Source organism: Strix aluco, chromosome 18, assembly GCF_031877795.1.
Source record: "Strix aluco isolate bStrAlu1 chromosome 18, bStrAlu1.hap1, whole genome shotgun sequence".
In the NCBI taxonomy this organism is placed as follows: Eukaryota; Metazoa; Chordata; class Aves; order Strigiformes; family Strigidae; genus Strix; species Strix aluco.
Window position 1 is genome coordinate 10,514,145 of NC_133948.1, and position 27,051 is coordinate 10,541,195.

A 27,051-nucleotide genomic window follows, 5' to 3' on the forward strand; every position below is an offset into this window, starting at 1 on the left:
ACAAAGAGAACTACTGCACTGTCCACAACAAACCTCTGCTTTTTCTGTAAATGCACTATGGATTTCTGCACACTTGCTATATCAGAGGACACCCATATATTTAAAGGCTTCACCTGAGACAACAATGCAGAGTCAGCAAAATGCATTTCCTTTATGTCCCTTGGAAGGTCAAAAACCCTCCCCAGCAGAATATGCTGGAATACAAACTGCCAGGCTCTTGAGCAATTTCATATCTGATATTCAGGTACTCGCTAGGTCTACCACTCAGTGCCTGCCGTGACAGATATGTCACAACTAAAGGTCACGCCAAGGTTGTCCCTGCCAGACTAGCTCGCTTTACAGGGAAGGCAGATTTGTTTCTCCTCAATCGCTCGGTCCATGTGTCCCAGGCACCATCGCTTGTTTCGGAGTGCCCTCTGCCGCCCAGCCCACAGCGCTGCGGGGCTGCAGTTAATGAGGCCGAGAAAATTAGCGAGATCTCGGTTAAGGACAGAGAGCAGTCAGCACTGTTCAGCCTCACAGGCAGCTCAGAGGCCCCGTGCAGAGCTGAGACCTGAGCTCAGCATCTGGTTCTAATTACCAGAGATCTAATGGCGACAGGTTTGGAAAGAACTGCCACCGACCAGGGCTGCAGAGACAACTGATTTTCAGGTCTGCTTTCTGGGGCAACTGTACCTCATCTCACCTCCCACACCTCACAGAGCTCCTGCCCAGTTCTTCTCTTCATTTGGGATCCTGGGCAGAAAAGGCAGCAGATACCCCTTGCACTGGCACTGCTGGGATCCTTCCTTCGCAGCCATGGGAGGCAGCTTTACCCTTCACTTCCACCCGGCCCAAGTCACCCAGTGATGGGAAACTCCTGTCTCCAAAAGAAAATAGGAAAGCTGACTTTCATCCTGCCCTAGCCAAGATGTGGAGCCAGGAATCTCCCTCGGGGTCTGGGGGCCTCTGAAAACTGCACAGAAACAGTTTCTATCTAGGTGGTAAGAGGTCAGATATTCTAGAAGGTTCTACTAACTTACAACCTCTAATACTTGGCAAAATTGTTTAGTCAGTCGGTTATCCTCACAGCTCCAAGTATCCTTACCCTACCCTTACTAATACTCCTTCTATTCAAGCTGGTGCAGGTAGCCAGGCCTGACACTAAGATTCATGTTTCTGACTCTCAATGCCAGAACATAATGCGTTCCTGCAATTTGTTACTTACCTACCTTAATAAAGTTCTTTTAAGCACAACACCCATAAGTAGCTTTATTAGATCACTCACTCACTCATGCACTATCAGCTACCACAGAGGCACAGCACTGTACTGCACTACGTGCAGGATCCTCTGTGCAATGAGGTCGGGTACTGCAAAGCTGCTAGGTCTGTGCTCTAAAGAGTAATGTAAAGTTGTCAGCAAGGAAATGGTTTGCATGTGTGCATGTGAACATGCACACACAGCCTTCATCTGTATGCTAACAGCAAGCATCTTAAAAAAAGTTTAGATGTGGCAGTCAAAATATAACTCACCAAATCTTGCACCGGGGAGGAAAACTCCACAATAGCAATATATTATTTTATCTTTTATCTTTCTGTTATCCAGAGGCATATTCCTCTCTGTGAGGTATCACTCCTATAGCTCCGCAAGGATGGAATCCCATGACTCACCCCTTCTTACATCAGGGTCAAAGTTACCACCCCACATGTTCACTCCTAATCAATACATGCAGCTGGGACTGTCTCCTAGATTTTCTACAATTCAGACATTTTTTCCCTCCCACAGCAAAGCACAATTTGTTTTGCCAGGCTTGTCACTGCAAAGCTGAGACAGCTTGCTTAAGAACAGACCAAGACACATTCCTAGCTCTGTATCTGTCACCAATTAGGGGTTTTTAATTCCCAAAGGTGTGTGTGGGTGTCAGGGCGTATAACATAGTGTTGGTGTGGGTACTTACACCCATTTTCCCAACAGTCACCCCCAATTCCCTTCCGCTTTTGGCTGCCAGGCTTCCTTGGGAAGAGATACCTGAATGCAGTCAGGTAGGTAACTTCTCCCTTCAGTGAGCTGCCAGCCATTGTTGTCCTCCTGCATGATTACTGTGGTTGCTTATCTATGTCACTGTGTCACCCGCCCTGTTCTGCTCTCCCCAGGCAGGCAGCAGAGCCACGCATCATGTTCATAAACCTTAACATAAGCATGTTCACAGTTTCTTGCTGCTACTGCAAGCACTGAGGCTAACCATGGCCACGTTGACCCTGGAGAGGAACAAGACTCACAGCAACACTATCACTGCTATTAGGCAACTGATATTGTACCAGAAATAAACACAAAGGCATCACCTAGAACTACAAAGCTCTAGCAACAGGGCTGCTGCATTTGCAGCGGCCCCTCAGAAAAACAGTCCTTTTGGGGAGGTTGCACTATTTAATAAGCCAGCTGATGCCAGGACTGCACGTTATCAGAGCTCATCTGCTTTTGATTAGATAAGCTAAGTAGCTTATCTAATAAGTACACTATGTCACCTTACAAATCTTGCTCCTTCAGGATTATAACTCCTATGACCTCCCAAATGCAATCCTTACAAAAGTGGATGAGGCACAAAAAACCTTAAACCAACGCACCACTGACACACTGTAGGTAACAGCCTGGGGTAGGCATCCTCCACATCGGGCCTGGAAACTGCAGCAACACCTCCAAACATTATTTCAAGGTGCTTTCAGTAACAAGATTCTGTCAGAAAGCCTTTATCTAGAAATAACCCCTGTGCATGATGTCTTTGAACATAACACGTGCTGCCCAGCAGCTTTTAGTGCTTGTTACATGGGAAAAGCAAAAATGCCATGTCTTAACAAACAGCTTAGGCACAATATTTTTCATAAGGTCAAAGAACAAAAACTTTTAAGCTGTATCTACATTTTGGGAGAAATCCTTTTGTTTACTACTTTTTTTTTTTTTGACAGTATTCATGTGGAAGCAAGGAGAAAGGATGGGCATATTTAAAAGGGAAAAAAGTCTAACAAACTGTTCTGTTGGCCACAATCCCTTCCCCCCTCCCCAGCATTTCCACAGAGGACTCTAGCTCCTCTTCTCATGTTTGCTCATTTCATTGGCTCCTCCACCGAGTTCCCATTCTCTCCCGTATCAACCCTGATGCTGTACAGCATGTGCTGAGTGTCCGCGGGGGGTACCACGACCCTGCGCACCAGCCAGAACATCACCCAGGCACGTTGTGCTAATGGAGGTGGATTGCTGCGCTTCAGTCTCTACACACATAATGAGATTAGCATTTGAATAGTGCTGATCAAGTTACCAGTAGCACTGAACCCTGGGTCCATCAGATGCAAATGAATCACTATAAATTTTGCTCCTTTCTTAAGGACTCTTTATATGCACAGCCAACACAGAAAGAACTGCAGTGAGTATAGCCAGGGAAGTCTGTCTCTCACCCTGACCTGGAATTTCTGAGAGTGAAGAAACCGTAGGAGCATCTTTTCTTAGATAAAACTTTTTTTTTTTTTTTAAAGAGCATTTCCCCCCCCCTCCTCCCCACCCCCTTTTTGATGCCTCTTTTCTCCCAGGGCTGTGAAGGCATCAGGACATATTCTGACATAAGATTCAGGGACAAAACCTTTCATGTGGGTCTTAATTCTATCTGTTCTTCATTACCTGAGCAGCTTCTGAAAGTCCTGCCAGCCTCCTCGCATAAACGTCGTATCCTTCCCTGGTGGGAGGATGAAGGTGAAATAGGTCTATGCCGTCTCCAACTGCACTGGTTCAGTATCTCTGAAGTGCTTGTGATATTCTGGAGCATTTTAGTATTCTCACCTCCTCAGTCTCCCTGGAGGAAGATACAGAACACATCCCATTTAGGAAGAATCATCTCTAGGGTACTGCCTTGCATGATTAAATGTGAACTGCCTAATCCCCTCTGTACCTCGATGGATGCTCAATTACAGGGGAGTTTTCTCCCACCTCTGTGCTGTGGGCAGGAGCCCTGAGGGGAGGGGAAGGAGGCACAGTCAACTCGTGAAAATGAAATCTGCAGCTGTCAGCAGGTGAACTTTGGCACACATCACCAGAAACCACAGCGAGAAAAGAAGTCACAAGAGCTCATCATTCCTACCACAGCGAGAAAAGAAGTCACAAGAGCTCATCATTCCTACTAACATGGAGTTTTAACACATCCACAACATTTCTGCAGGCTTCATAGCAGAAGAAACAATATGACCAAGATATCTCAAAGGCAGTCATCTTAAAGTTTTTAAGAGCATACTACAAACCAGCTTGTTCTTGTGATAACTCCAGTTGACCTCTACATGCAGTTGGCTCCAGCTGCTTTCATTTCTCTGGACAAACTTGATAGAAAAAACTAAGACCACGTCAGCTCTCCAGGCAGCCTGAGTGAAGTACGTAAAATAAGCGAGCACTGTGAGGAACACTCAAACTCATTCACTTCCTGATACAAAACTGTGGACAACTTTAACTGCACTCTAGCAAATTCTACGTGCTAGAACACACAGAAATTGCTGCATGGGTTAAGATTTGCAACTGGGAGTGACTTTCTGAAGTCCAGCATTAGCAGAGCTCCGCTTATTATTCACCACCTGATAGTCACTTCTAGCCCCAGATACGTCTAACAATACTACTACAAGTGTTTGTTAGGAAATTTACACCTAATAGCATTCATTTATCCTGTACTCATTCAAAAGAGCAACTTCTGATGCCATCTCCATTTATGATAGCTCTTAATTGATCTTGTCATAAGGCTGCTCGAGACACTCATTTGGGTTTTCATTTTACACGGCACATTTATTTTGAGGTGCAAGAAAGGAAAATAAATGCATACAAGCATTAACTTGAATTAGCAAAATATTAGAACTCCTCACCACCTCCCCTGAGAAGCCTTCACATTTCATCACTCCACCCGCTCCCCATTACAGGACAGGTGTGAGGAAGTATACCACATTTGTAGTGTCAATCAGCTCCTATTCCTATGGAGCCTGAGTAGGTACAACTAGCTGCAGGCACAGAGCACAAAAATTACTCCATGTCCCAGTTGCTTGTATAATAAAGCTGAATTAAATCAATAATTAAGCAGCTCCTGCACACTACTCCCTGGTGAACCTCCAAGTGTTTTTAGAAAGCCAGTGGTACCTCCCCATTTTGCTGAAAAGGGGCTCAGAGCCCACCTTGCTGTGAGCCACCCACCGCACAGGCAACAGACAGCAGCACAAAACCCATCTTAACACCCGTGGCGAAAGCCTGAGCCATTTTTGAATGAAACAGGCAGGCTGCAGCCCTTCCATACTGGGAAAGGGTCAGCCCCTCCACTGCACCACACACAAAGACCCCACCTCGCAGAGGGCCAAAGCACACTGCCCTCGCTGCCTCCTCTCCTGCCCCTGCTTCCCTGAGCTGCGAGTGCAGCAGCGCCTCTCCCTGCCACCGCCTCGGCTGCCTTCCCTCGCTGGCAGGGACCTCCTCAGCCAGCCCGGCTTTGGGCGGGCCGCCCCCCTAAGCGGCTCCAGCTGGCCTGGGCCAAGGGGACACGCTGGGAATTCCCTCAGCAAAACACAAACTCACCCTGGGAGATTTAAGTGCTGACTCAAAGGTGCTCAAAAGGGCACCAAGGGGAAGATGGTGCAGCCACGTCACCGGCAGTGTAGGGCAGGCGCCCACCCATCCCCTCACGCACAGGTCGCCCTGCAAGGCTGGGCCTGCCGCCACGGCCCAGCTCCCCGTAACCCCAGGAGCCCGGCCTGGGCAACTACAGCCCCGGGCCTTCCCCTGCTGGCCACGGCTGCCCCTCAGAGGCGGGCTCCTCCCGCTCCCCGCGGCCGAGCACCCCTCAGGCCGCACCCGCCCCCTCAGGGCCGGGCCCCACCTCAGGGCTGGGTCTCCCTCACGACACCTCCGCCCCTCAGCGCCGAGCCCGCCTCAGGGCTGAGCCCCCTCGGACCGCCACTTCTGCTCAGAGCTGGAGCCCTGCTTGAGGGCGGCCCCGCCTCAGGGCTGGGGCTGAGCCCCTCGGGGCGCGGCTTCTCCTCAGCGTCGAGCCCCCTCAGGGCGCGGTGCCGCTCTGGTGCTGCCGCTCGCCCCGCCCCGCCCCGCCCCGCCCGCCGCCTGCCCGCGCGCGGGAGCAGCACGAGGCCCCTTCCCAGAGCAGCCACGGCCTGGAGCTGTAGCGAAAAAATCCCCTGAAGAGGGGCGTGCGCTTTCAAGAGCACATTGTAGAATGACAAGCGTGTAGAAAAGGAAAGAAGATCTGCAAGACTTGTGTCTCAGCCCGGGGTAGGGCTCCTTTGTTAAACAGGGGAGGGGGAGCAATACCTTGGTCCTATGTTTCAGCTCCTCAGTACGTGAGTCTTGCACAAAACATTTATGAATAAAAACCATCATTTGAGACAGACAAGAAGCTGAAGAAATCTGATTGCTCCATTAGAAAGAAAGGTCACCATATAATGAACAGTACACAAATGTGCAAAATGCTGTAGTGTATAAACTAAAACTCAGTGTATGACAAAAGATTTGCAATAGACACAAAGTTTAAGGTCTTTTATTACATTTTATAGATTAAATATATCTTCAGTAGAGTCTCTTTTTTAAAACACACAAAAGGAAAAAATACATTCTTCATGTACATATGAAATACTGACCACGTAGCAGGGACCATGTACAGTGCAAAGTATGAACACAGCTACACAGACATCACCACCTTGGATGATTATCAGGCTTTTTCTACAGTAAAATTAGAACAAGTTAACATTTCTTCCTCCAAAGAGAAATCCATACCCTTCCCTTCCATGGCATTTTGTGGGATTGTGCAGGAAAGGTTTTTTTTTTAAAGGTATTATAAAATCCTTGCATTGCATGAAAAATTATCAAACTCCACAAGCTTTACCTCTTTCACATATTCATAATCATTGTACAATTTTTATTGTGATTGCAGCCCAACTCCAAAAATCCAGAGAAAGCCAGAAATATATATAACCAGGTAAAGAGAAAGGAATGCATCAGAGTGATTGTTGCAATGTCCAGGAAACATGTACCCACATGTACACACACATACACAAAAGATGGAAGATAGCGAGGTGTGACTGAGAATCTCCTATTTATTACAAGTTTGGAGCGAGGGCACAGGGTTGCATGTTCACTTCGGCAGTGAATCTCTAGTGTCTCTCAGTATGGGATGTCATTCTGGTAGTACTGGATCATGTCATATGTCCTACTCCTAGAGAAGAAAAGCAAAGCAGAGGTAAGTAAAAGTTTAAAAAAACACTGCGCCCATTGTCACTGAAACAAACATCAAGATCCCACAGAAACAAAACACGGGTGAAGGAAATTAACTGCTAATCAAAACTATCCCTACATGCTTTGAAGGCATTGTGAAGGCCCACCCAGTTGCTGAGTTGAAAAGCACAAAACATCCTGCTCTTGTTTAAACTAGGTAAAAAAAAAAATGTATTTCCATGCTTCTCAGTGTGGCAACAGCAACAGCAGCGTGGACCCTGTGTTTGGATAAGCCAGAAGCACCTCACATTGCATTGGCAGTTTGTTTTAGGAGAAGGAAATGCATAATGAATGAAGCAAGAACATCAGGGCTGCATGGAACAGGATTATGTGGAAATAAAAGTAATTGTAATGAAGGAGAATGCTAATAATGAAAATAAAAGTGCAGGGGAAATAACAGCGTTAATAGCAGCATCTCTGATGAGTCACTGAACAAACAAATCTAAGCCTTGTTACAGATAACTCAGTTATCCATGGGCAGAGCTTATCCAGGTCACAGACTAATCATGCTACAGGTAGAAAAGCTCAAGCTTGTCAGAACTAAGCTGGCTGTGGGCATTCACACAGCAGCGTGACCCCCGATATTAATCTAAGATTCTGAGGAGATGCACCAGCAGGCACTAGAAAATCCAATTCAGTTCTAGCAGGGCTATATCTGAGCCAGTGAGCCTTACTAGTCTCAAGCTGACCCCACATGGAACTACACCCGAGTTTGTATTAGACTCTCCAATATATCCCACAAAAGCTGTATTATCTGGGATAATAATAAAACATGCACTTAAGATGTTTAAGTATTAAATTTACTGCATTTAAAGTATTAAATGTAATAAAATCACATTTTAGATGTCATTCCCTTTCAAAAGTTTTGCACAAGATACCAAACTATTTGTATATAGCTGATTGGCTAGCTGGTGATTGAGTTAATTTTTAAACTGCTAATTATGTCATAGAACTGATTGTTCCATTCAGTATACTGAATGGTAGATGACAAATAAATGTGGCCCAGCTACAAAGACACTCAAAAACCACACTGCCAGTGTTCTCTACTTCAGGCATTTTCCCTAGTCAGTATTACACAATAATTAACATATGGTCTAGCAAAATTATTAATATGTTAATGTAGTACCAAGTCATGAAGAAAAAATTAGTAGAAAGATTAGAACTCATTTCTAGAGAAGAGTCAAATACACTTTTGCACAGAATAGCAGCTTTGAACTTCAGGAGGATATTCAGGCAACTTAATGCCTACAAGCAATTATAAAAAAGATTTTGAAAAGTCACTCTAGGCCTGTTTCAGCTTCATTCTCACTCAGACCAATGGACCATGCATACTGTTTTTTAAGAAACCTTCCCCTTACAAAATAAAAGAGAACAAGCTTCAAGATCAATCCCTCTTCATTCTGACCAGAAGGCATGCTATTCCTGTTGCCATTCAATACTATTCTTTACTATTTATCCATTTATTCATAGAGGTCACCCTCCCCTATATCAAAGGAGATACCACCACTCGACATATAACCCTAATGGTACAGTTGGCCATGCTCTAACACAGGAGCCAAAATGCTTAACTTTTGGGCCAAAGATTCACTCTGATAGAAAATCTTCTATTCTTTAGACTAGCCGGCCTTGCTGTTTGACCAGCCTGGGCTTAAGCATTCCTTCCCAGTGTAAAAGGGAAGAGATGCAGCATGTTCAGAAGCAAAGCTGCTATCCTGCTTTATCTAAATAGCAACAACTCAAAAAGGTTCAGTATCTGACTGATAAAACTCTACTTTTTAGCTCTGCTCAAAGCTTGATGACCTTCCTTTAGCCATAGGGAGAAGACATGCACAGATGCCAAACCTGTTGCTGAGGAAACAATTCTGGATGATCTTGATGATGAAAGTTGCAGCCTCCCGCTCAGTCATGTTGGGGCTGAACCTGTGTCTATATGCAGAAAATAAAGAGTAAAATTAGTGAGGTTTCCTTTCAGCACGATACAAATGTCTCTTTGCACAAGCTCAGCAAAGTGCTGATTTCACTTGCTGCAAGTACCTACTTCTTGTGAGACTACCTTGTACAAACTATGTAACATTTTAAAATAAGCACTTGCTGTTAGTCTTACAGTGGAGACAGAGAGGCTCAACTTTTCATCAGTCTAGTGGTATCTCTCGGAACAGAAGATCCCTCTTCCTAGGCAGCTGCTGCTTTTAAAGTGTCTTTGTACCTCATAGTACCCTTGAGCTCCAGTCCATCATACTTTAGGAATCTTCAGGAAACTGTAGAAAGTTATATGCAGGACATGCTGGGCTAACTCTGCTCACTCTGGAGCTAACTCTGGAGGCATAAGTGTGTCTAAAGTGTCACATTAGAACCTGTATTTGCCTAAGCTGTTATGTATGTATGTTATGTTATGAATGTATGTTACAACATAGTCCCATTCAGTACTGCATTATGTGTAAAACAAATTTAAAGATGCTGTTCTTCAGAGTTCAACACCATTTCAGAGGACATCAACCTCTGCCACACATTACCTCTCGATTAAAGCAGATCTTTCCTTTACAGTCTTATTTTGCTAGTCCTATGAATTTAAAGATAGTCCATGTACTTGCAACAGTCATTGAACAGCTTGAATTTAATTCTATGAAAAGGCCTCTGGAATTCCTACTTTCTGAGATATTCTAGAAACAAAAGTCACCATTTTTACAACGTTAAGTCATTTAAGATATTTGAGTAGCATGACTCACTGCACAAGTTGTGGCAGTACACATTCTGTGAAGAACATACAAACATTTTCCAGTTCATACATATGCTGACTTACTTCAACAGCTTGATTGTCTGCCCTCGGAAACAGGGCAGCCCTGTATCCAACATTAACGTAACCAGGGAGACTACAGCATCCATGTAAGGCCTAGAGAAAAAAAGGACAAAAAGCACTCAAACTTCTGCAGCCTTAGCAGGTAAAGCAGGCAAGCTGAGGAGTTCAACGAGCTGGATCACACCTTTTTCTGTTACTAAATCAACACATATAATCCTCTTACATTTGCTGGTGGAGCTACAGCATTGCTTGCAATCTGTCACTTTAGATTTCACTCCTTTACATTGGACTCCTGGATACTCAGAATGCTGCAAGATGAACAGTCTCAAGGAGGATTATGCAAAGCAATGCTTTAGTAAACAATATTTCTTTGGTATCAGAAAGGTGAATCAGTGCATCAGAACAGCACAAAAGGCTGAAACCAGCAACTACAACAGGAAATTGTAGCACTTTTTCACATCTCCTACTTAATTAACTCTAGTTGAAATGGTGATTAATGTGATTGTCCTATCAGGGAAAACAAGAAAGATTTTGATTCTTACTGCAAAGTTTTAACAGCATATGAAATGTGTGTAACAACGCATTTATAAATTGGATATAATATATAAAATATTCGAATGTAACATAAGAACAGAAAAAACCCCACAAAGTTAGGTTGTAAAATTGCAGGATTATTAAGTTGTTTCAAAATTTGCAAGAAGACAGTCTGTCAGGCTCAGACCCCCTACAGACAAATGTTTATTATTATTTATCTTCTCATCTGGTTTTAGGCACACAAGCACTTGCACTTTTAAGCAGTTAAGAACACCTTACCTGACTGCCAGATAGCCTCTGACACACATCTCCATAAACCATTTGAATGGAGTTGCCTCCATTTTTCCTCCCATTATCATCACCATCTCATCAGTCAGCTTAATGTCAGGCTCCCAGCCCAGATTTCCACCAGGTGAGCTTTCAAACATGAATCCAAAATCTGTGCACAAAAGATAATCTGCCTCATAAACTCTGTTGGTTAACTGTGCACTGTCAAAGCTGACAGAAGAAAGAAGAGGTGGATTTCACTTATTAATATCTACTTTTTCTACCAACATTTCAACTCCAACTGGAAAAAAGCTTTGGGGAAGTGTAAGAATACCAACAAAAGAATCATCACCATGACATTAGACTAGACATAAGAATGATGACATCAAATAAACTCCTTGTGTTGAAACATATGTGCAGTTCCAGAAAAGCAAACCTAAAGCAGAAGTTACAGCCTCACACAATTATATAAATTTACTTGTCAAATTTAATTCATACCCATACGGTGGTAAAAAGAACCCCAAGATACATTTATATATTTATACATATATATACACACATATATGTATGCATGCATAAGTATGTATACATGCATAATTCATACGTACGTGTGTATATACTTTCCTGAAGCTCGTAAAACTTACAAAGCTAAATTTACTCAGAAGCAGCCAACACAAATATAATACAATACTGAAGAGGCATGAAAAAGTCACATGTATATTTACAAACTGTGAAATCAGTATACAGATTGATCTCAAAAGGGAAATGGCTTATTGTCTTCTATGAGCAATACTTTAAGCAGAAGGAAAAGGTAACTACTGAAATTTGAATGTGGATATGACTGACCAATATGAATGATGTGTCCCTTTTTGTCCAGCATGATGTTGCCATTATGCCTGTCTTTAATCTGGAGCAGAAACAGGAGAAGACTATATGCAGCCATACTGCGGATGAAATTATAGCGAGCCTGTACAAACAAGAAGTTAAAACAAATCAGAACACAAGAGAATTTAATAACTCTCCATCCTAGGAGGAGATAGAGCTGAACAAAGTCATTTTCTTTTTTTCCATTCGTGATTAGTTTGAAGCAGCGTTCAGGGATATTCTCCACACATCTACAGCTGCAGTAACTACTTTAGCTAACTCACTCATAGCTAAAAATGGATTATCAGCATCAGAAACCAGATATAGCATTACGGTAGTCATTATCCAATTATCTGTCATTATTTCTTATAGCTAAAATATTTCTCAGCTGAGATTTTGCTGTGCTTGCCAACTGATATTTTACCTTCTGGAATGCAAGGGTAGACTCATCTCCATATTGCCTTGTAAAGTAATCATACATCCCAAAGTCTGTCTGCCTGCCCAGCTGGTCACGGGATGTGCAGTCAGGAATGCATTCAATAACACCGCACTGAAGGAGAAGAGGAGAAACAGGTCTGAAAAGCACACTCCCAACATGTATTCTGGTCATGGTTCTCGGCAGTCATACAGGTCCTCAGAGAAACATGGGGAAGCCTATAGATCACTGAATACAGAATTTCTAGTTTATTCATAAAAAAAGTATCTCCAGTTTTTTAGGATTTCTGCGCAACATAAGACAAGCTCTGTGACTTTCCACTGACTTGCACAATGCAGTCCCAAAAAAAAAAAAAATCAAACAACAAACATGAATCACCACAGGCTGCAAAACTTCAGAGCCAAAAGCTTTAGAAAAGCAGGAGAGGAAAGACTCTTTTTGTCACTGGTACTCCAAATATTTGGCAGAAGTGATGTGGGCAGTATTTCCTTGCAGTATGGAATTTTTATGTGTGCTGGAAGAGAAAGTCTTTTCTGATTAGGAACTATTTTCTACAGCAGTACAGTTAATTGTCCACTTACCCCAGGAGCTGTGGCCACCACTCTGTAAGGAAACACAAAAAGATCCAGGCCTACCAGCTGAAATATGTTCTTGAAGAGATCGATGATTTGTAAAGCCAACATGTCCTGTTATACAAGAAAAAAATTGCACAAGTATTACAGGGGTTACAGATCATAAGTTACATTACAAAAATGCTCTGGAGAACTCTGAAGTGAACATTAAGCTACCCCAGCAGGTCTGCAGATGTGTGCTTGTGTGTGCACTGTGGCTCTGGGGGAAATCAAAGAGGGAAAAGCTAAATGCTGTTTAAGTGTGTAGAAGCAACACTGAAGATTTAACTGCTGACCTATGAAAACCAAATTTTTCCATCACTCTTTGATAAGATGGCTACTAATAACTCCAGGGATAATAGCCAGCATTCCCTCTTAATCAAAACCAATCAAACTTCCATGTGCAAGATATCACCTTGGAAAATACTGCTGTTACCAATAGTTCCATTGAAAAATAAACTCTAAAAAAGAGTTTTAAGTCATGGTAAACTGTCTCGAAAAATTGCTCTTTGTTTCCAAACTAGCATTTCTCTAGTGGCACAACACAGTTCTCTCCCTCAGTCTATAACTAGTGGAGATTATCAAAATTCCGAAGAAAAATATTTCTGTACTAAAATTTTCATATTGTCACCTACAAATCTGTCTTCTATAACTGCTAAGCCCGATAGCTTTGTACCTGTCTGCAGTCATCGCCCACTTTAAAGATAGCTGCCTGCCAACAGATTTTCTTACTGTCCACCCCTTCTTCTGCACTTTCATCTATGGAATCAGAACGACAACGCAGACCTGCAAAAAGAGTACAAAGCAAAACCCAGACACAGACTTTAATTAGTAACTTTCTATCACGACAAGTCCTCTGCACTCAAAACCACAACATTTCACTGCAGGTGCACTACAGATACTTCTGCCTTGCAAGGTGAATGCCGTAAGATAGTTCCCTTTGTCTACTGGAACATATCAAAATAGTGTTTGTGATTTACCTGATAAATACCTGAATTGCATTAAGCTAATCAGCTGGAGCATCCCACAAAATGTATTATGAGAAAAAACTGCCAAAAGGTGGAGTTTGCTACAGTGTAAAAACCAGGGAAAGGCAATCAATTTATATGTTAGTCTAAAGTAACTGTTAAATTTTCTTCAAGATACATGTGGCTTGCTCCCCGGGAATTAAAAAATACCACAAAAAATGGATTTAAGTTTCCAGAATTTTATTCTCTCTTCCTCTAATACAGTTTCATTTCTGAGCCGAACCACCGCAGATGAAGTTCAACATGGAAATAATTTCACTACAGCAGTAGAGGTCATAAAAGCAGGCAATTTTAAAGGAATTGCTGACTCTCAATTAGTAGTGTCAATGATTAAGACACAGTTACTAACCTTCTTTTTCAAGCTCACTAACTCCACATCGTTTCACTTTAAATTTGGCCAGGTAGGGCGCTTTTGCTGCACTAAATTGTAATAAAAACAAAGATGATGATGAGTGCAAGTTAGCCAAACAAGAATTTCTAGAAAAATACCTAATTATCTTAATGGAAGAATATTACAAGAGCATGGTACCTCTGCATAGGTGTTCCTGATTTGTAATCAATGTCCAGAACAATAGCTTCAGGATTGCTGGGCAAGTAACAGCCTACAAAACAAAGCAGACAGCTGAGAACAACGTAAGTTAGAGAATAACTAATGCTGGTGTCTATAGCTTCAGTACCTAGTTTTGAATTAAATAAAATGTTAAACTGGAGATTACAGTCTGTGAGCCACAAAGGATACAGTATTCTTTGCATTAGTGAGTGATTGCCAGAAGCTAATAGAATACAGTTTTGAACTAATACTGCAGACTCTGTACCACAGAAATGTCCAGACAGGACTTCTCTTACAATAGTCCCTAATACGATGTGGCAGTATGTCCCAGTGCACTAGGGAGGGCCCTTAGCAACCAACACATGGTAGGAGAATTGAGGTCTGTTAGTCAGAGATCAGAGACAGCTTTCATCAAACTCCATTTTAAAGAGAAGATTCAGATTGGGAAACCTTATGTTCAAGATTTGTAAGGACCTTCAGGCAATGATGTTTCAAGGGAATGCCTGATGGGAGAAAAAGGAGAATGAAAGGAACTGGACACACTTCATTCTTGAGATAGCATAACTTCTCAAAAGCACCTCATCTTTTCAAAAAAGAAAGTGGTCAAAAGAAAAAGAGCTTATTTATCTTCCCTCTTCAGACATACATTTCTACTTTTATCTGTGATGTGCTCTTGAGCAAGTTTTGATGCACCATATACAAATTATTTGCTGAGTAAAAATATTTGAATTGTTTCAAGAGAAAAATAATCCAACTGTAACAGAAGAACAGCTGCCAGCATCAAAACTGAGAGCTGTCACTTTCAGAGATTTCAAGATTTGTTTGCAGAAAATACAGTACTCATGTTGAATACAAAAAGCCCACTATATGATATGATTAAATCACTTCTTACCAGGCTGCACTTTCACCTCAGATAGAGCACTCAAACAAGCTTTTTTTCTTTCATCTCCTTTAGGGAATGGCCTAGAAAGATGAATGATATTTTATTTATCTGCATACTATATATTATTTTATGTACTAGTCTCAAATTTGTTTCAAATTTTTGCTTCACTAAAAATGTTTCTTCCCGTAACAACAAAGATCTCTTACTGCACCATTTCTAGAGAACTTATAGGCTCAATACCTAACCAAAACATTTTCTATCTTAATGAAGGTTACAGTCTTTGTAGATTTAACATTGATTTGACACACAGGTTGTTGACAAACCCAAAGAGCGTAAGAGATATGAATGAAATATACAGAGGCTCTTCCTTACACAGAAATTTGGGCATAATTACACCTTTGTAAGCTGTAGTTATATCAATGTAATTTTCCCTTGTGGAACTTACACTGGAATAGGAACACTGGTAACTGAAAAAGGACAAGCCAGCAAAATGCCTATGCAATTACACGCCTAATTTGTTCACATACTTAGCATGACTGCAGGTGTCAATTGGATAATTGGTAACATGGTTAACGATCAGTATATACAATTACCCAATTTGCACAGGCACTCCTGTTAACCATCCATTGAAGTCAGTCACACAATTGCATGCTCACCTGGTGGAGCAGCATGCAACTGAAAGGTATTACTTATGCTCTCGTTTAAAGCACTACAGCAGGTTACTGAAGCAGCAACATAACACCTGATGAAATCATCACAGATGATACATTTGTTCATTTATGCCATCTATGAAGCAAACAGCATCTCCTCTATGTTGTTTTTACATTGGAGATGCACAAAACCCAGATTCATTTTAAGGCTGGAGTGCAAATAATTGTGCTTTACAAGCATTGCATTTATCTGTTGCTTAATTATGACTTCATACTAACAAACAGTGGATTGGCTTAATTCTAAATATCAAGATACTCAGATCCTAACCTGCCCTTTTAACTCATCCTACTGAGTGAAAGCATCTTAACATGCACACAAGGGGGCATTTGATTGTTTCTGTGATGTAAGTATCCTTTAGCCTGATGCCCTTACACTGGTGGTTAGCAAAGCTTCATTTTAAAGGAGGCATGTTCCAGGACATACATTTCATATGACTTTCAAATAATTTCATACAACAGAGAATGTTTTAAAAATATGCAATGAAACCACACTTACAGACAGAACTTGTGTGCTGAGCTGCTGCCATCCACTGGCAAGCTTTATAAAAGTTAAATTACGTATCTTACTGCAGTCTTCACCGTCAACAGTGAGAATCTCTCTATGAGCAGGACCTTCAGTTTTAAGAGATCAGTGATCCAATGTTTAGGACATCAAATCTTTCTCCATAACCACAATTTAGGAATGGAAGAAAAAGACTTACATATGCAAAAAGAGAAATCGTCTTTGTATTGCACTGCACAATTAAATCTCTTTGAGAAGAGGAAAAGACAATTTCATGGAGTTTTAGCAGAAGGTAAACCATTTACCCATGCCTGAGGTTTTTTAGCTTTGTGGTGGTTTTTTGTTTTGTTCTCCTTGCTTGCTTTTAAACTCCACACAAAATGTTGATAACAAGTTATAATGTATCAGTGCATTTTTCTATGGAACCTCATTCCACTATTACCAACCACAGTGTTTTAGATAAAATAGGATTAAAAACTAAAGTTTAGAATCATCTGCTTCCAAAGTAAAAAAACCTGGCTGTTTCAGATGGACTGCTAGATCAAAGCATGAGCACTGAGAGCAGGGCAGATACGAATTATCCCTAAAGGTCAAACTAAAATGAGCCTTTGCATCCTATTACAACTATTAAGTTACATTTTAAGAAAAAAATCAATCTCTTATCATATAAATTAGTTCTTTCCTCTGGAACACACCATCCCAATATCCCTAAAAGCAAATTAGCCTCTTAATCAGGACACTGGAACAGTGAGCCCAAAAAAAGGGCAATTCTGAAGTAGAGCACTTACTTGATAATGGCTGAAACGTTGGTGATTTTATTAAAGAAATCAAATTCCCGTTGGTAGAACTCCTTGGCTGGGCCAGATAATGAGCCAGTTATCTCCTCTACTAGCTGCTCCAGAAGTTCCCCAATGTCAGCTGCATGTGAAAAAGGAAGCATTTGTGTCAGAAGTATTTCAGAAAGCTAAACGACATGGGTAGTGGAAACAGCCGCCTTCAGACAGTATTCAAAAAAGGGTACTGAGGCAAACATTGCTGCATCTCTTTTGATGTGTTCTGTCAGGAACTTCTAAGGAATGGGCCCTACCTCTACAAATGAAAGAGAAGCTCCTAGCTAAAATGATTCCTCCTGCCAAGAGAGAAGCAGGAAGGAGATTTAGTCTGAACTGAGACGAGGAAAGGAGCCAAGCTAGATTATATTTTAAAGCACTCACGATCTTTTTGGTGTCCTTCTTCATCCAGGTAAATATTAGTTTTCATGTTCCAGATGAATTGGTGAGCCAAGAGCTGGGATTTGGCAGCTGCCCACAGGATGTATTCTCTAACGTAACCCATCTGCAACCATATCCAGTCCAGTAAGGATCAAAGATCATTACAAATCTAGCAGACTTGATACTACCACTTCTAACAGCTATTCTTCAAATTCAAAAATACTTAACGGATGGAAAGAAGACCTCTGCACTCTCATTCACATTGCTAAAAAGACCTTTGAAGAATGACAGTGTATTTTAACAGGTAGTAAATTGACCTAAACTCCTTTCAGCTTTATTACTGACTTACTCCATTATTCTAACCCACCTTCCTCCCACTTCTGTGCCATTTTCTATCTATTCTATTTGGATTTAAAATCTTTTTTTGCTTAGGCCATCTCCTAGTATGTATACAAGCCACAGTGCAATAGAGCCATTGGTCTTGCTTGGTATCACTAAATGCTCCTGTAATACCAGAAATCTAGGCAGCATCATATGGAGCGTACATTTTGGTGGCAAGAACTGCGCGTGCTGGCACAGTTCCAGAGTAATTCTGGAATGCAAGAACAAACTCATAAAAGAAGTTGAAGTGTACAAGGGAATCCTACTCATTCCAGAAGTTGCATTTCCTTTACTCTACTTGCAGCTGCTTCTGTAGTCTGTAGATGTTTCTATGTTTGACTGACATTAACAGACAAGATGTCTGATGCTCATGCTCTGCACTGCAGAGGATACTTACCTATGCAAAGTTCTCAAAGAATAACTAAATACAGTCACCTACTCCACTGGCTGGGGATTATCTTCACCTGAAAATAATGCACTGACCAGAGTTCACATACCTTGTGGGCAGGTAACAATGATGTCACATTAATGAACTCTGAACTTGGTTGTCAAGCTTTACTTCTGGCTTCTGCAAGATGCGATTTCATATATGTGATGGAGCACAAGACATCTCTAGATGTCTTCTCCAGTTAACTCCACAGCAAAATGATTAAGGATAGTGATTTAATTTCATTACTGCTTGTCTCATGCAGACATTCAAAAGCTTTATTCAGACAGTGTCCTCATCTGTGGTTTCCCATAACAAAATCTCTTTCCTGACAGATGAGCTACATAGCCTCTGGTTTCTCAAGTCTACCTGTTCATAAAAGAGGTGTATCCAAAGCAAGACAGCCTCTAGAGACAATAATTTTTCTTCTATGTGTTAGACATATAGGACAATAATAAGCAGCATTAGTTTAAGCTTAAATGTTGTTTGATTTGCAGTTTTAAGTCTAAAAGCTGCTTTAAAAATCTGGTTTGTTCAAATGTAGCTGTTTCATATCCTTACCTTGTCATACCGAAGTGCCTGCACAATCTGTGGAATGTAGAATAAAATGGCATCCTGAAAAAGATGGCAGAGGATGTTATTGTTTTAGTAGTCGAAGGGAAGACAGGTCACATGCACAGAGAAAAGCTCCCTTCAGTTAGGTGAACAAAACAGTACTGCCTCCTTATTTTAAACTATATATGTCACCTCCTCAAATTGAACTATTTTTCTGTCCAGTTACTTCCTTCAAAAATATCATTAATAATCATGTATTTTACAGTTCTAATACAAGTCTGACAAGTGCTAAAAATCCAGCCTTGTGCTACCTTAGAAGAAACACCTTTCCACTGAGAGAAGAGTCGAAAGGGACAATCTGATAAGAGCAGCCTGAAGAATTCAACTTAGTGAGATTCATGACAAAAGAGTTGCAAGTACACAAGCCAGTATTCGTGGGACAATTAACTTTAACTTTTCATCCCAACATATTCACATTCTGCAATGTGGTGTGCCCATTTAGCATGTGTGTGTTTCTCCATGGTATTAAAATGAAGTCTGTGGCCACAATGACTAAGGCCATTAACTTTACTTGGGGTCTTAAGGCTCTCTTGGAACTCATCTTACCGGAGGAAAAGATCGCAGGACTTTAACCCCATACTGAGCTGTTAGAGGATGTGGTGGATACATGCTTGAAAAATAGGAAAGGCCAGTTGGTGGATCTGTTGGTGCCCAGCACAGAACATGGCTGAGCTCAGGTGCATCAGCATCAATTGTATGCCAGGTAACCAGGTACTGAAAAAGCAGGTCAGACATGTTAGGATTTTATAGCACCCAATAACGTCTGGGTAATACACATCAGAGAGTAATGCTATAACCTAGCACCCTATAGCAGGGGAAGTGATACATGCTACATTTTATTTTACAAAACCACAGCTCTTTTATCTAAAGCATTTTTTTTCCATGGAAATCTAACCATTGGAATTGCCTCACCTCCCACATCACCAGATGAAGCTAGTGAAGTCAAGTTACTAAAAGCACAATACAGGGGTTCTAGTATAGGGAGAAAGAAGAAAGGATGAGTCCTTTTGTAACAGTCAAAGAAGGCTCACTTTTCCTGTCATCTATTTTACAGGTACTGTACAGAATGCAGCTCTGACAAGATCATCCCTCACACGACTAGAGTGTTTCACTGCAGATCAGCATGAAGAGTTTCCTCCATTTTACAAGGCTTGGCCTCCTGACACACAGAACAGGTTAAGCTTGAAATAATTTTAGCAGCAGCACTCACCAGTGGTCTTTTTACATATTATGCAAAAGGAACAGAAATGGTGGCTGTGATGAGTTTTGAGACATTTTGTGTATGGTGAGAACATTCCCAGGAGCAAGATGTACCATAAGCTAACTAGCCACCTACTCATTACTGTGATTCCTGCCCCAGCACCCTGTTTCCACAGCTGTTCTGTCATTCTCTCCTACAGAGCTATGGTTAGCACTAGAACATACTGTGTTAAGTAAAGACTGTATTTTCCAATCTATCTGGATGAAACAGGCATACTAGGGCCCTGTAACAGTATAAATATTCACAGGTACCTTTATTGCTTCAGGAACATCACTAACAGCTCCTGGGTCCAACCGAACCAGACGGGTCACTTCTGTTCCAATAGCTTCAGTGTTCTTAAATCTAAGTATAACCAGAAATACAATAACATTATTAGAAAATTTTGACAGCCTCTTTATTTATGTGAAGATGAGGACAGCAAAAGGCAGAAAAGTATGTGCTTAATAAACAAATAATCCAACTATGAAATAATGCACACTGAGGGACCAATATACTGTCAAAAGAGGGTTCAGGAACAACTGGTCCTCATCCAATGCTTTTGTATAAACCACTAGTATTTTAGCCCACTATTGGATTCCTGGCTGAAATATACTGTCTGGGATTCCACAGAAACCAGTGTGCAGAACTCTACTTGGCAAAAACTATCACTGTTGTAAGGGGGAAAGAATTTCCTTTCCCTTCCGGAGCCAACTATGCTAATTCTCCTATAATACTTATTAAAGTACAAGCCAATATATAGCTAGAACACTTCATTCAAAGACACTTCTGGCACTGTTTAAATGCTATGCCTGCTAATGGGTTAAATGCTATTAAAAACCAAACATGAGTTCTTCTAAACAAAACACGGTCTAAGTGTTCATGAAGAATGGGCAGCAGGAAAGGAGGCTGGACGCCACTAGAGCCTGAGCCAAATGAGTGTATTAAGGAATGTAGTTCTTTTCATTTCAAAGGTCTCAACCAGCTGTGAAAGGGGGCTGTAAACAGGAGCAAGTGCCATCAGTTCCTACAGTGTAAGTACTCACTCAGCTTCTAAGGCAGCAGGAATTACACCAGTTCTTTCTTTTGAAACATCTCACCTGGTAGGCAGCTGTACAGCAAGATGAGGAGAAATGCTCCAAGCCAGATTTACATTATCCTTCCACTGCTTCTCACTGAGACTGATATACTTAGACCTCCAGTTTGCTACACTGCTCTCTCCAGTTTGATCCAACTCTAGCTCAGGGGAGGACAGTGGATTGTACCATGTGATTAAGCGTTCAATCTCGGTAGCCTAAGGGAAACAAAAAAAAAAAAAAGTGTTTTCTGGAAGAAGAAAACACACTCCCAATTTCATACTTTAGTTTATGTATCCTGCAACAAAAATGGGGTTTTAGAAATTCATGCAGTTTCCCCATTCTTCTGATGACCCACCAGCAATGAAAGCAGTAATGTTCTTCGCTTCATGTAGTACTTGTGTAGCTGTGTACCTCTGTTAGTCTTCTTAGACATTCCTTGAGAAAAGGATAAAAAAAGTTTTCAGTGGCTTTTGATCAGTATGTTAAATGGTGCTTTCAAACTGTCCACACCTGGCAACATTAACATGTAAGAACTGATTAACCATAGGACACTTGTAAATTTAGATCAGAGTGACTTCAGAAAGTCAGTACTGCAGCTACTCATAGTACAGTTGTTCTCTGAATATAGGGAGTACAACAGGCTATAGGGATATTAATTTAGCCAGTACGGCATTCACTTCAGAAACACGACAACCTACTAAAAAGAAAGAGCACATAGTTTACAACTGTACAAAAATACAGCCCACAATCTAATGTCACTCTGCTGCCCCCAAAAAGCACCAGGGGCATGTTTGCACAGAGCAAGTAATTTCCTCACAGGATTTCAGTACATCTTGACCTCCAGTCTTATTTCTTCTGCACTACAGAATTGAACATTCTAACAAAAAAGCAAGTAATTTAAAAACTTTGCTGCTTGATATCAGTGAGACTTTTCCCACCCTCCTCTCCAGAGTTTGACGTTGGTAATTCAATATCTGCCAGATGAACTTGAGCCCAATGTCAAAGGTAAATATTGACCTTAAGCAACATCTGCATATAAAATGTGCTGTAAAGTTGGGAGCTGGTTACAATCAAAAAGATACCTGATTTTTTAGATATGGTTGACATGCCACTGGACAAAGGGTAAGTATTTATCCATCCTTGTGTAGCCTGTTGCCGAGATCCAACATTGATATCCAGGTTGCTCCTGGTGTCTTGATTATCTAACAACAGAGCACAAATCTGATGTAGAATCCAATCAAAGAAACAACAGGCTTTTGAAACAGCACATAAAGGAACTCACCAGGTGGCACAAGTTGGCTGGCAGTCAGATACTTCTTGTCTGAGAACATTGCTGTCCAAAACTTGATCAATATGCTGATATCCTCACGAAGCCTCTTTTCCCCTTGTGTAGGGAACTTTGAGGGACAACTTGAAAAAATTACACAAATAATGTGAAGTTGAATGTATTAGAAAAAAAACCCAACCCCCCACAAATCTAATCAAGTTGTATTTCTTATTCTGACCAGAAGCTATAAGGATGAGACTACACATCACTACATTTTATCTCATGACTTTATGATGTCTGACTGAAGAGTCCAAACTTCCTATTATAACTGAAAATTAAGGCAGCAGTCTGTCAGCATCCTGGATTCATTTTAAATTTAATATTATGACTGACTGATCTCCTCACATTCAGACATCCCTATCAATTATATTCTTTTCTGTTGTGCCCATGTCAAATGTTGTAATCATCAGATTCAGTGTGGGTGTATTTTCAAAACAACAAAACTGCATTTCAGCCACACACTCTGTAACTGCAATTCTTTAAATCTTATAAATCTAGGTACAGTTTTGAGCACTAAATAAATGCCAAAATAAGGAAAAAAAGAAAAGAAACATTCCTGAAAATACTGCTTTATAAACCACACAAAAGCACAAGGAAAATGAAAGTTTCTGTTAAAATGCATGAAAAAGGAAAAGAAGTTAAATCACTAGAAGAGAAAAGACAGCTGCTGTTATGAAGTATTATGGAAGGTTCAGGAAACCACACACACCCTTTCAGTGAGTAGTTGCAAATAAAAAAGTACCTGAAATAGTCAAAGGCAGTTGAATAAATCTTTTCTCTCAAAACATTTCGAATAGTTGCATTTGGAACCACATCAGCATGCAGCAAAGACAACCCCAGAGTCAGCAACCTAATAAACAAAACAGAGAATTAAAATTTTGGCACTCCCAAAATGGTGACCAATGCCACACCATACAAACCAGAGCTACAGCTGTAACTCCACTCAGTTCATTGAAAAGTGTCCATTTCAGAGCTCTTGGCAAACTGTTCACATTATCATCAGTCTGCTCCTAAAGCTGCAACTCCTGAACCATAGAAAGTGAAAGCCTTCAAGTCACAAAAAGTGAAAACAACTGATGGAGCAAAATTATCTCCAACTGATACATTGACTAGATCCATAATGTGGGCAATTCACTATATGCAATTACCCCATGAAGTTTTCTGAAGCACCAAAAATTATTTTCAAGCTAAAGTTAGCTACTTCTGCTTTGAAAACAGAGCTTAGACTCTACATCATTGCAGGCTGTTAAAGGAATTTTCACCACTTGAAGCCAAGGACAAGTTATACATTTAGCATTTAGTTCTTTTCTCCCACCTCCCTATAACCTTATTGCTTCCACCAAGGAAAAAAACAAAAATACTCACTTAAATCGGGGTCCAATTGCCGCCACATGCCGATTCAAACTGCCTTTTGCCCCTCCAATGTTCAATGAAAGAGACCGCTGGAGCAGGCTGGAGAAGATCTCTATTTGGTCAGAACTGCAGTACTTGGCTATTTCAAATCTCTGCACCAAAAACTGAGGAAGAGAGACAAACATGCCATGCCTCCTTTGACCTTTTTAACTCTAAAAATCACCAGTCTTTTCTGTTTCAAAGACCTTCCTCCCCCTCAATTATTACGCTCATCTAAAAGAGTCTATCTCCTGGCTTTGAGGCAGACAGACCATCATGACTCCAGCCCTTCCCTGAACCATGAGAACAAGTAGTGCAGAGTAGCTCAATCACAGCGTCACTGCAACACCGTCATAGGTGGGACGTTCCAGAAGAAATACACACCTCTATCCAGATGTAATGTGGGGTCACCTCTGGCGGACAAGGCCTCGGCTGGCTTTCTTCTGAGGCTGCTAATGGATCTGCTTCTTTCTGTTCAGCAGAAAACAGGCCAACTTTCTGCTCCACTGTCATTTGCCAGGCTCCTGCCATTTCCCGCATGAACTGCAAAAAGGAAGGTAATCGTGTTTCTTGTTTTAAGAGCATCTTCTTATATGGAAAGTACAATCTTTATCCATAGAGCATACAAGAATCTAATACATCAATTAAAATTCACTGCAATGTTAACAGAGAGGCAGACAGGTCTATACATCCCACCTGAAATAAAATGCTTCTTTCACATCCTAAATTACAAAGGGAAGAAAGACTCCCCCAGAAGTTCAGCTAGTAGCAGAAAGACTAAGGGCAACAGCAGACAAGCGCTGTATTTTGTTGAGGAGACTGAACTGTTAGATCAGCTGGTGCCATCCATCCCCCTGCTCTACTAAAGGTTACTGCCCCCAACACCAGGACAGCAGAGACAAGCGTATGCCAGGTTCTCACGTGCTGCAGGACACACCCTGGTCCATGAGCACACACAGCTGATGAAGTGCACAACATAAAGATGGCACATAATTCACTTCTGGTGAACCTGCTCTAGGGAGCATCATCCTCTGGTAGAATGGAGGCCCAGCAACCAGAGGTGCTTATCTGATCTCCTCAACAAGATACAAAGAAATTCCCCAGAAGCCTAAGAGAAAAATTGAAACTGATGCTTAAAAAGTTAAACACTGAAGTGTGCATGTAAACCGACCTATGTAAATTCAGATTGATGATTATCTCCAGCAAGTGAAACACTTAGTGCTCACTGACTAGAGCAATTACCAGAGGCAGCTTTCTCAGCTCTGTGTGGGCTGTCACTACACCATGCTGAGTTGCTTTATTACTATAACATTCATCCCCACCTCACAAAATACAGCTGGTCTAGCCTGTCACAGGATTAGGACACTTGCAAGCCTATCTTTTATGCAAGGGTGCAATGCCAGACACCAGAGGCTCTGACTGATGAGCAGGGACACTGATTCCTACTTGTTTTAAATCATCATTCTAAAAATTGTGTTAGTTTAAAACCTGATTCATGACCAGCTCAGGCATCTCGGCAGCAAAGTAAATCGTACAGCTGAGATCCTAACAGATTTCCTTTGCTGTATCATTCCTGCTGCTGAGAAAGATCCGTTTCCCATAGTCCAGTTCATGAGGGTGCTCAGGTTTCCCAAAATACATGAACAGAGACTTCCTGGAAGGCTAAAGTGATTAACAATGTATTTAACATCCTTATGTGACAGAGATTCACAATAGCTGTGAATCTCTCAAAATTTTCTCTATTCCCCCCTTGCAGGGGCAGAGGAAGAGTTGTTAAATAGCTTCCTACCGGCACTTCTATTCCATTCTTGGCAGCAAGCAGCCACTCCCAGCAAGCAATTGCTGTTTCCATGCCATGTTCGTTGAACATTCGCAGGGGTCCCCAACACAGATGATGAAGGAGCTGGGGATCACAGTCTGAAAACAAACATTCAGTCAGATTTCTCCAACAGAATAAATAAGCGCTTTCCACATCAGCATGAAATTGGTGTGCACAGTATGTAATAATCAATTCCTAACAAATAGCTTCTACTTTAAGAAGGCTTTTCCCCAATATAAGCCTAATTGAAAAAACTCAAAACACAGTTTTGCTTCAATCTGATGTGTACTGGGTTTGTATACAGATAGTTTTTGTACTTTATTACTCTTGGTATTCAGAGCCAGAAAGTAGAACTACATTTGTTTTTCATTACCTTTGCTGCTTATTAGCAGTGCAGTCAACTTAAACATGGCCTGGGTGTAGAATTCAGTGTGGCCTGATTCAAGAGCATCATTCAGCTCTTTGACCATCAGTTTATTCAGGTCAGATGTTCGTCCTGTAGCATTTGAGAACTGAATCATTCCAGAAACCTGTAAAATAGAATGGGTTTTTCAACAGAGAACAGTATTTTTAGGAATCTAGTTTGGTATTGGTCATGTGCTGATTAAGGAACTCCACAAACAGAGACATCTTTGTTACTATTTTGCTAAATCTTTAGCTTTATCTGCAATCTAAGAACTTTCTGCAAGACCAAAAGTAAAATGATCTGTTTAATAACCTAGGAAAATTATACCCTTTATCTTGAAGGAATTTAGCTTTAGAGTCTGTGCTTAAAATAATACAGAACCATACAACAGTTTAGATTGGAAGGGACATCATCCCCTAAAAAGCCATGCCAGAGCTTGTGGACACTCCATACTCACAAGAAATCCTCTACTTACCTCTCCTGCATAGCGGTTGCGCAAATTAAGAGAAGCCATGAAGTTGGAGTAGTCCTTCTTCACACAAGTTGGTCTTTCAGTTAGCTGGGTTGCCTATGACCAAACCACATACAGCTGTTCATACTGTTTGTATCTAACCACTTATCTTTTTTTCTATTTTTTTCTATTTATACATTCACATAGGTTTTAAGTTTAGTTTTCTTTATGCTAATAAACAGAATAGTATC

General features: G+C 41.2%; 1 protein-coding gene across 2 annotated transcripts in view; it reads right to left on the bottom strand.

Annotated features, from left to right (window-relative positions):
* Positions 1-6,523: 6,523 nt before the first annotated feature.
* The window catches only part of PI4KA (phosphatidylinositol 4-kinase alpha), a 62,303-nt gene continuing 41,775 nt past the window's right edge, over positions 6,524-27,051 (bottom strand). For both annotated transcript variants that reach the window (XM_074844469.1, XM_074844470.1), the window contains exons 30-55: positions 26,825-26,917; positions 26,317-26,473; positions 25,914-26,041; positions 24,509-24,667; positions 24,098-24,249; positions 23,475-23,582; positions 22,688-22,815; positions 22,488-22,607; positions 21,761-21,840; positions 21,427-21,620; positions 20,602-20,692; positions 19,636-19,803; positions 19,036-19,089; positions 17,670-17,790; positions 17,244-17,373; positions 15,253-15,323; positions 14,340-14,412; positions 14,160-14,230; positions 13,459-13,568; positions 12,753-12,857; positions 12,160-12,285; positions 11,718-11,838; positions 10,884-11,043; positions 10,074-10,163; positions 9,116-9,199; positions 6,524-7,214 (exon numbers count right to left, since the gene is read on the bottom strand). In XM_074844469.1, the coding sequence (XP_074700570.1) occupies positions 7,163-7,214; positions 9,116-9,199; positions 10,074-10,163; positions 10,884-11,043; positions 11,718-11,838; positions 12,160-12,285; positions 12,753-12,857; positions 13,459-13,568; positions 14,160-14,230; positions 14,340-14,412; positions 15,253-15,323; positions 17,244-17,373; positions 17,670-17,790; positions 19,036-19,089; positions 19,636-19,803; positions 20,602-20,692; positions 21,427-21,620; positions 21,761-21,840; positions 22,488-22,607; positions 22,688-22,815; positions 23,475-23,582; positions 24,098-24,249; positions 24,509-24,667; positions 25,914-26,041; positions 26,317-26,473; positions 26,825-26,917 (2,946 nt within the window). In that variant the 3' untranslated portion in view covers positions 6,524-7,162. The remainder of the gene's footprint in view (positions 7,215-9,115; positions 9,200-10,073; positions 10,164-10,883; positions 11,044-11,717; positions 11,839-12,159; positions 12,286-12,752; positions 12,858-13,458; positions 13,569-14,159; positions 14,231-14,339; positions 14,413-15,252; positions 15,324-17,243; positions 17,374-17,669; positions 17,791-19,035; positions 19,090-19,635; positions 19,804-20,601; positions 20,693-21,426; positions 21,621-21,760; positions 21,841-22,487; positions 22,608-22,687; positions 22,816-23,474; positions 23,583-24,097; positions 24,250-24,508; positions 24,668-25,913; positions 26,042-26,316; positions 26,474-26,824; positions 26,918-27,051) is intronic.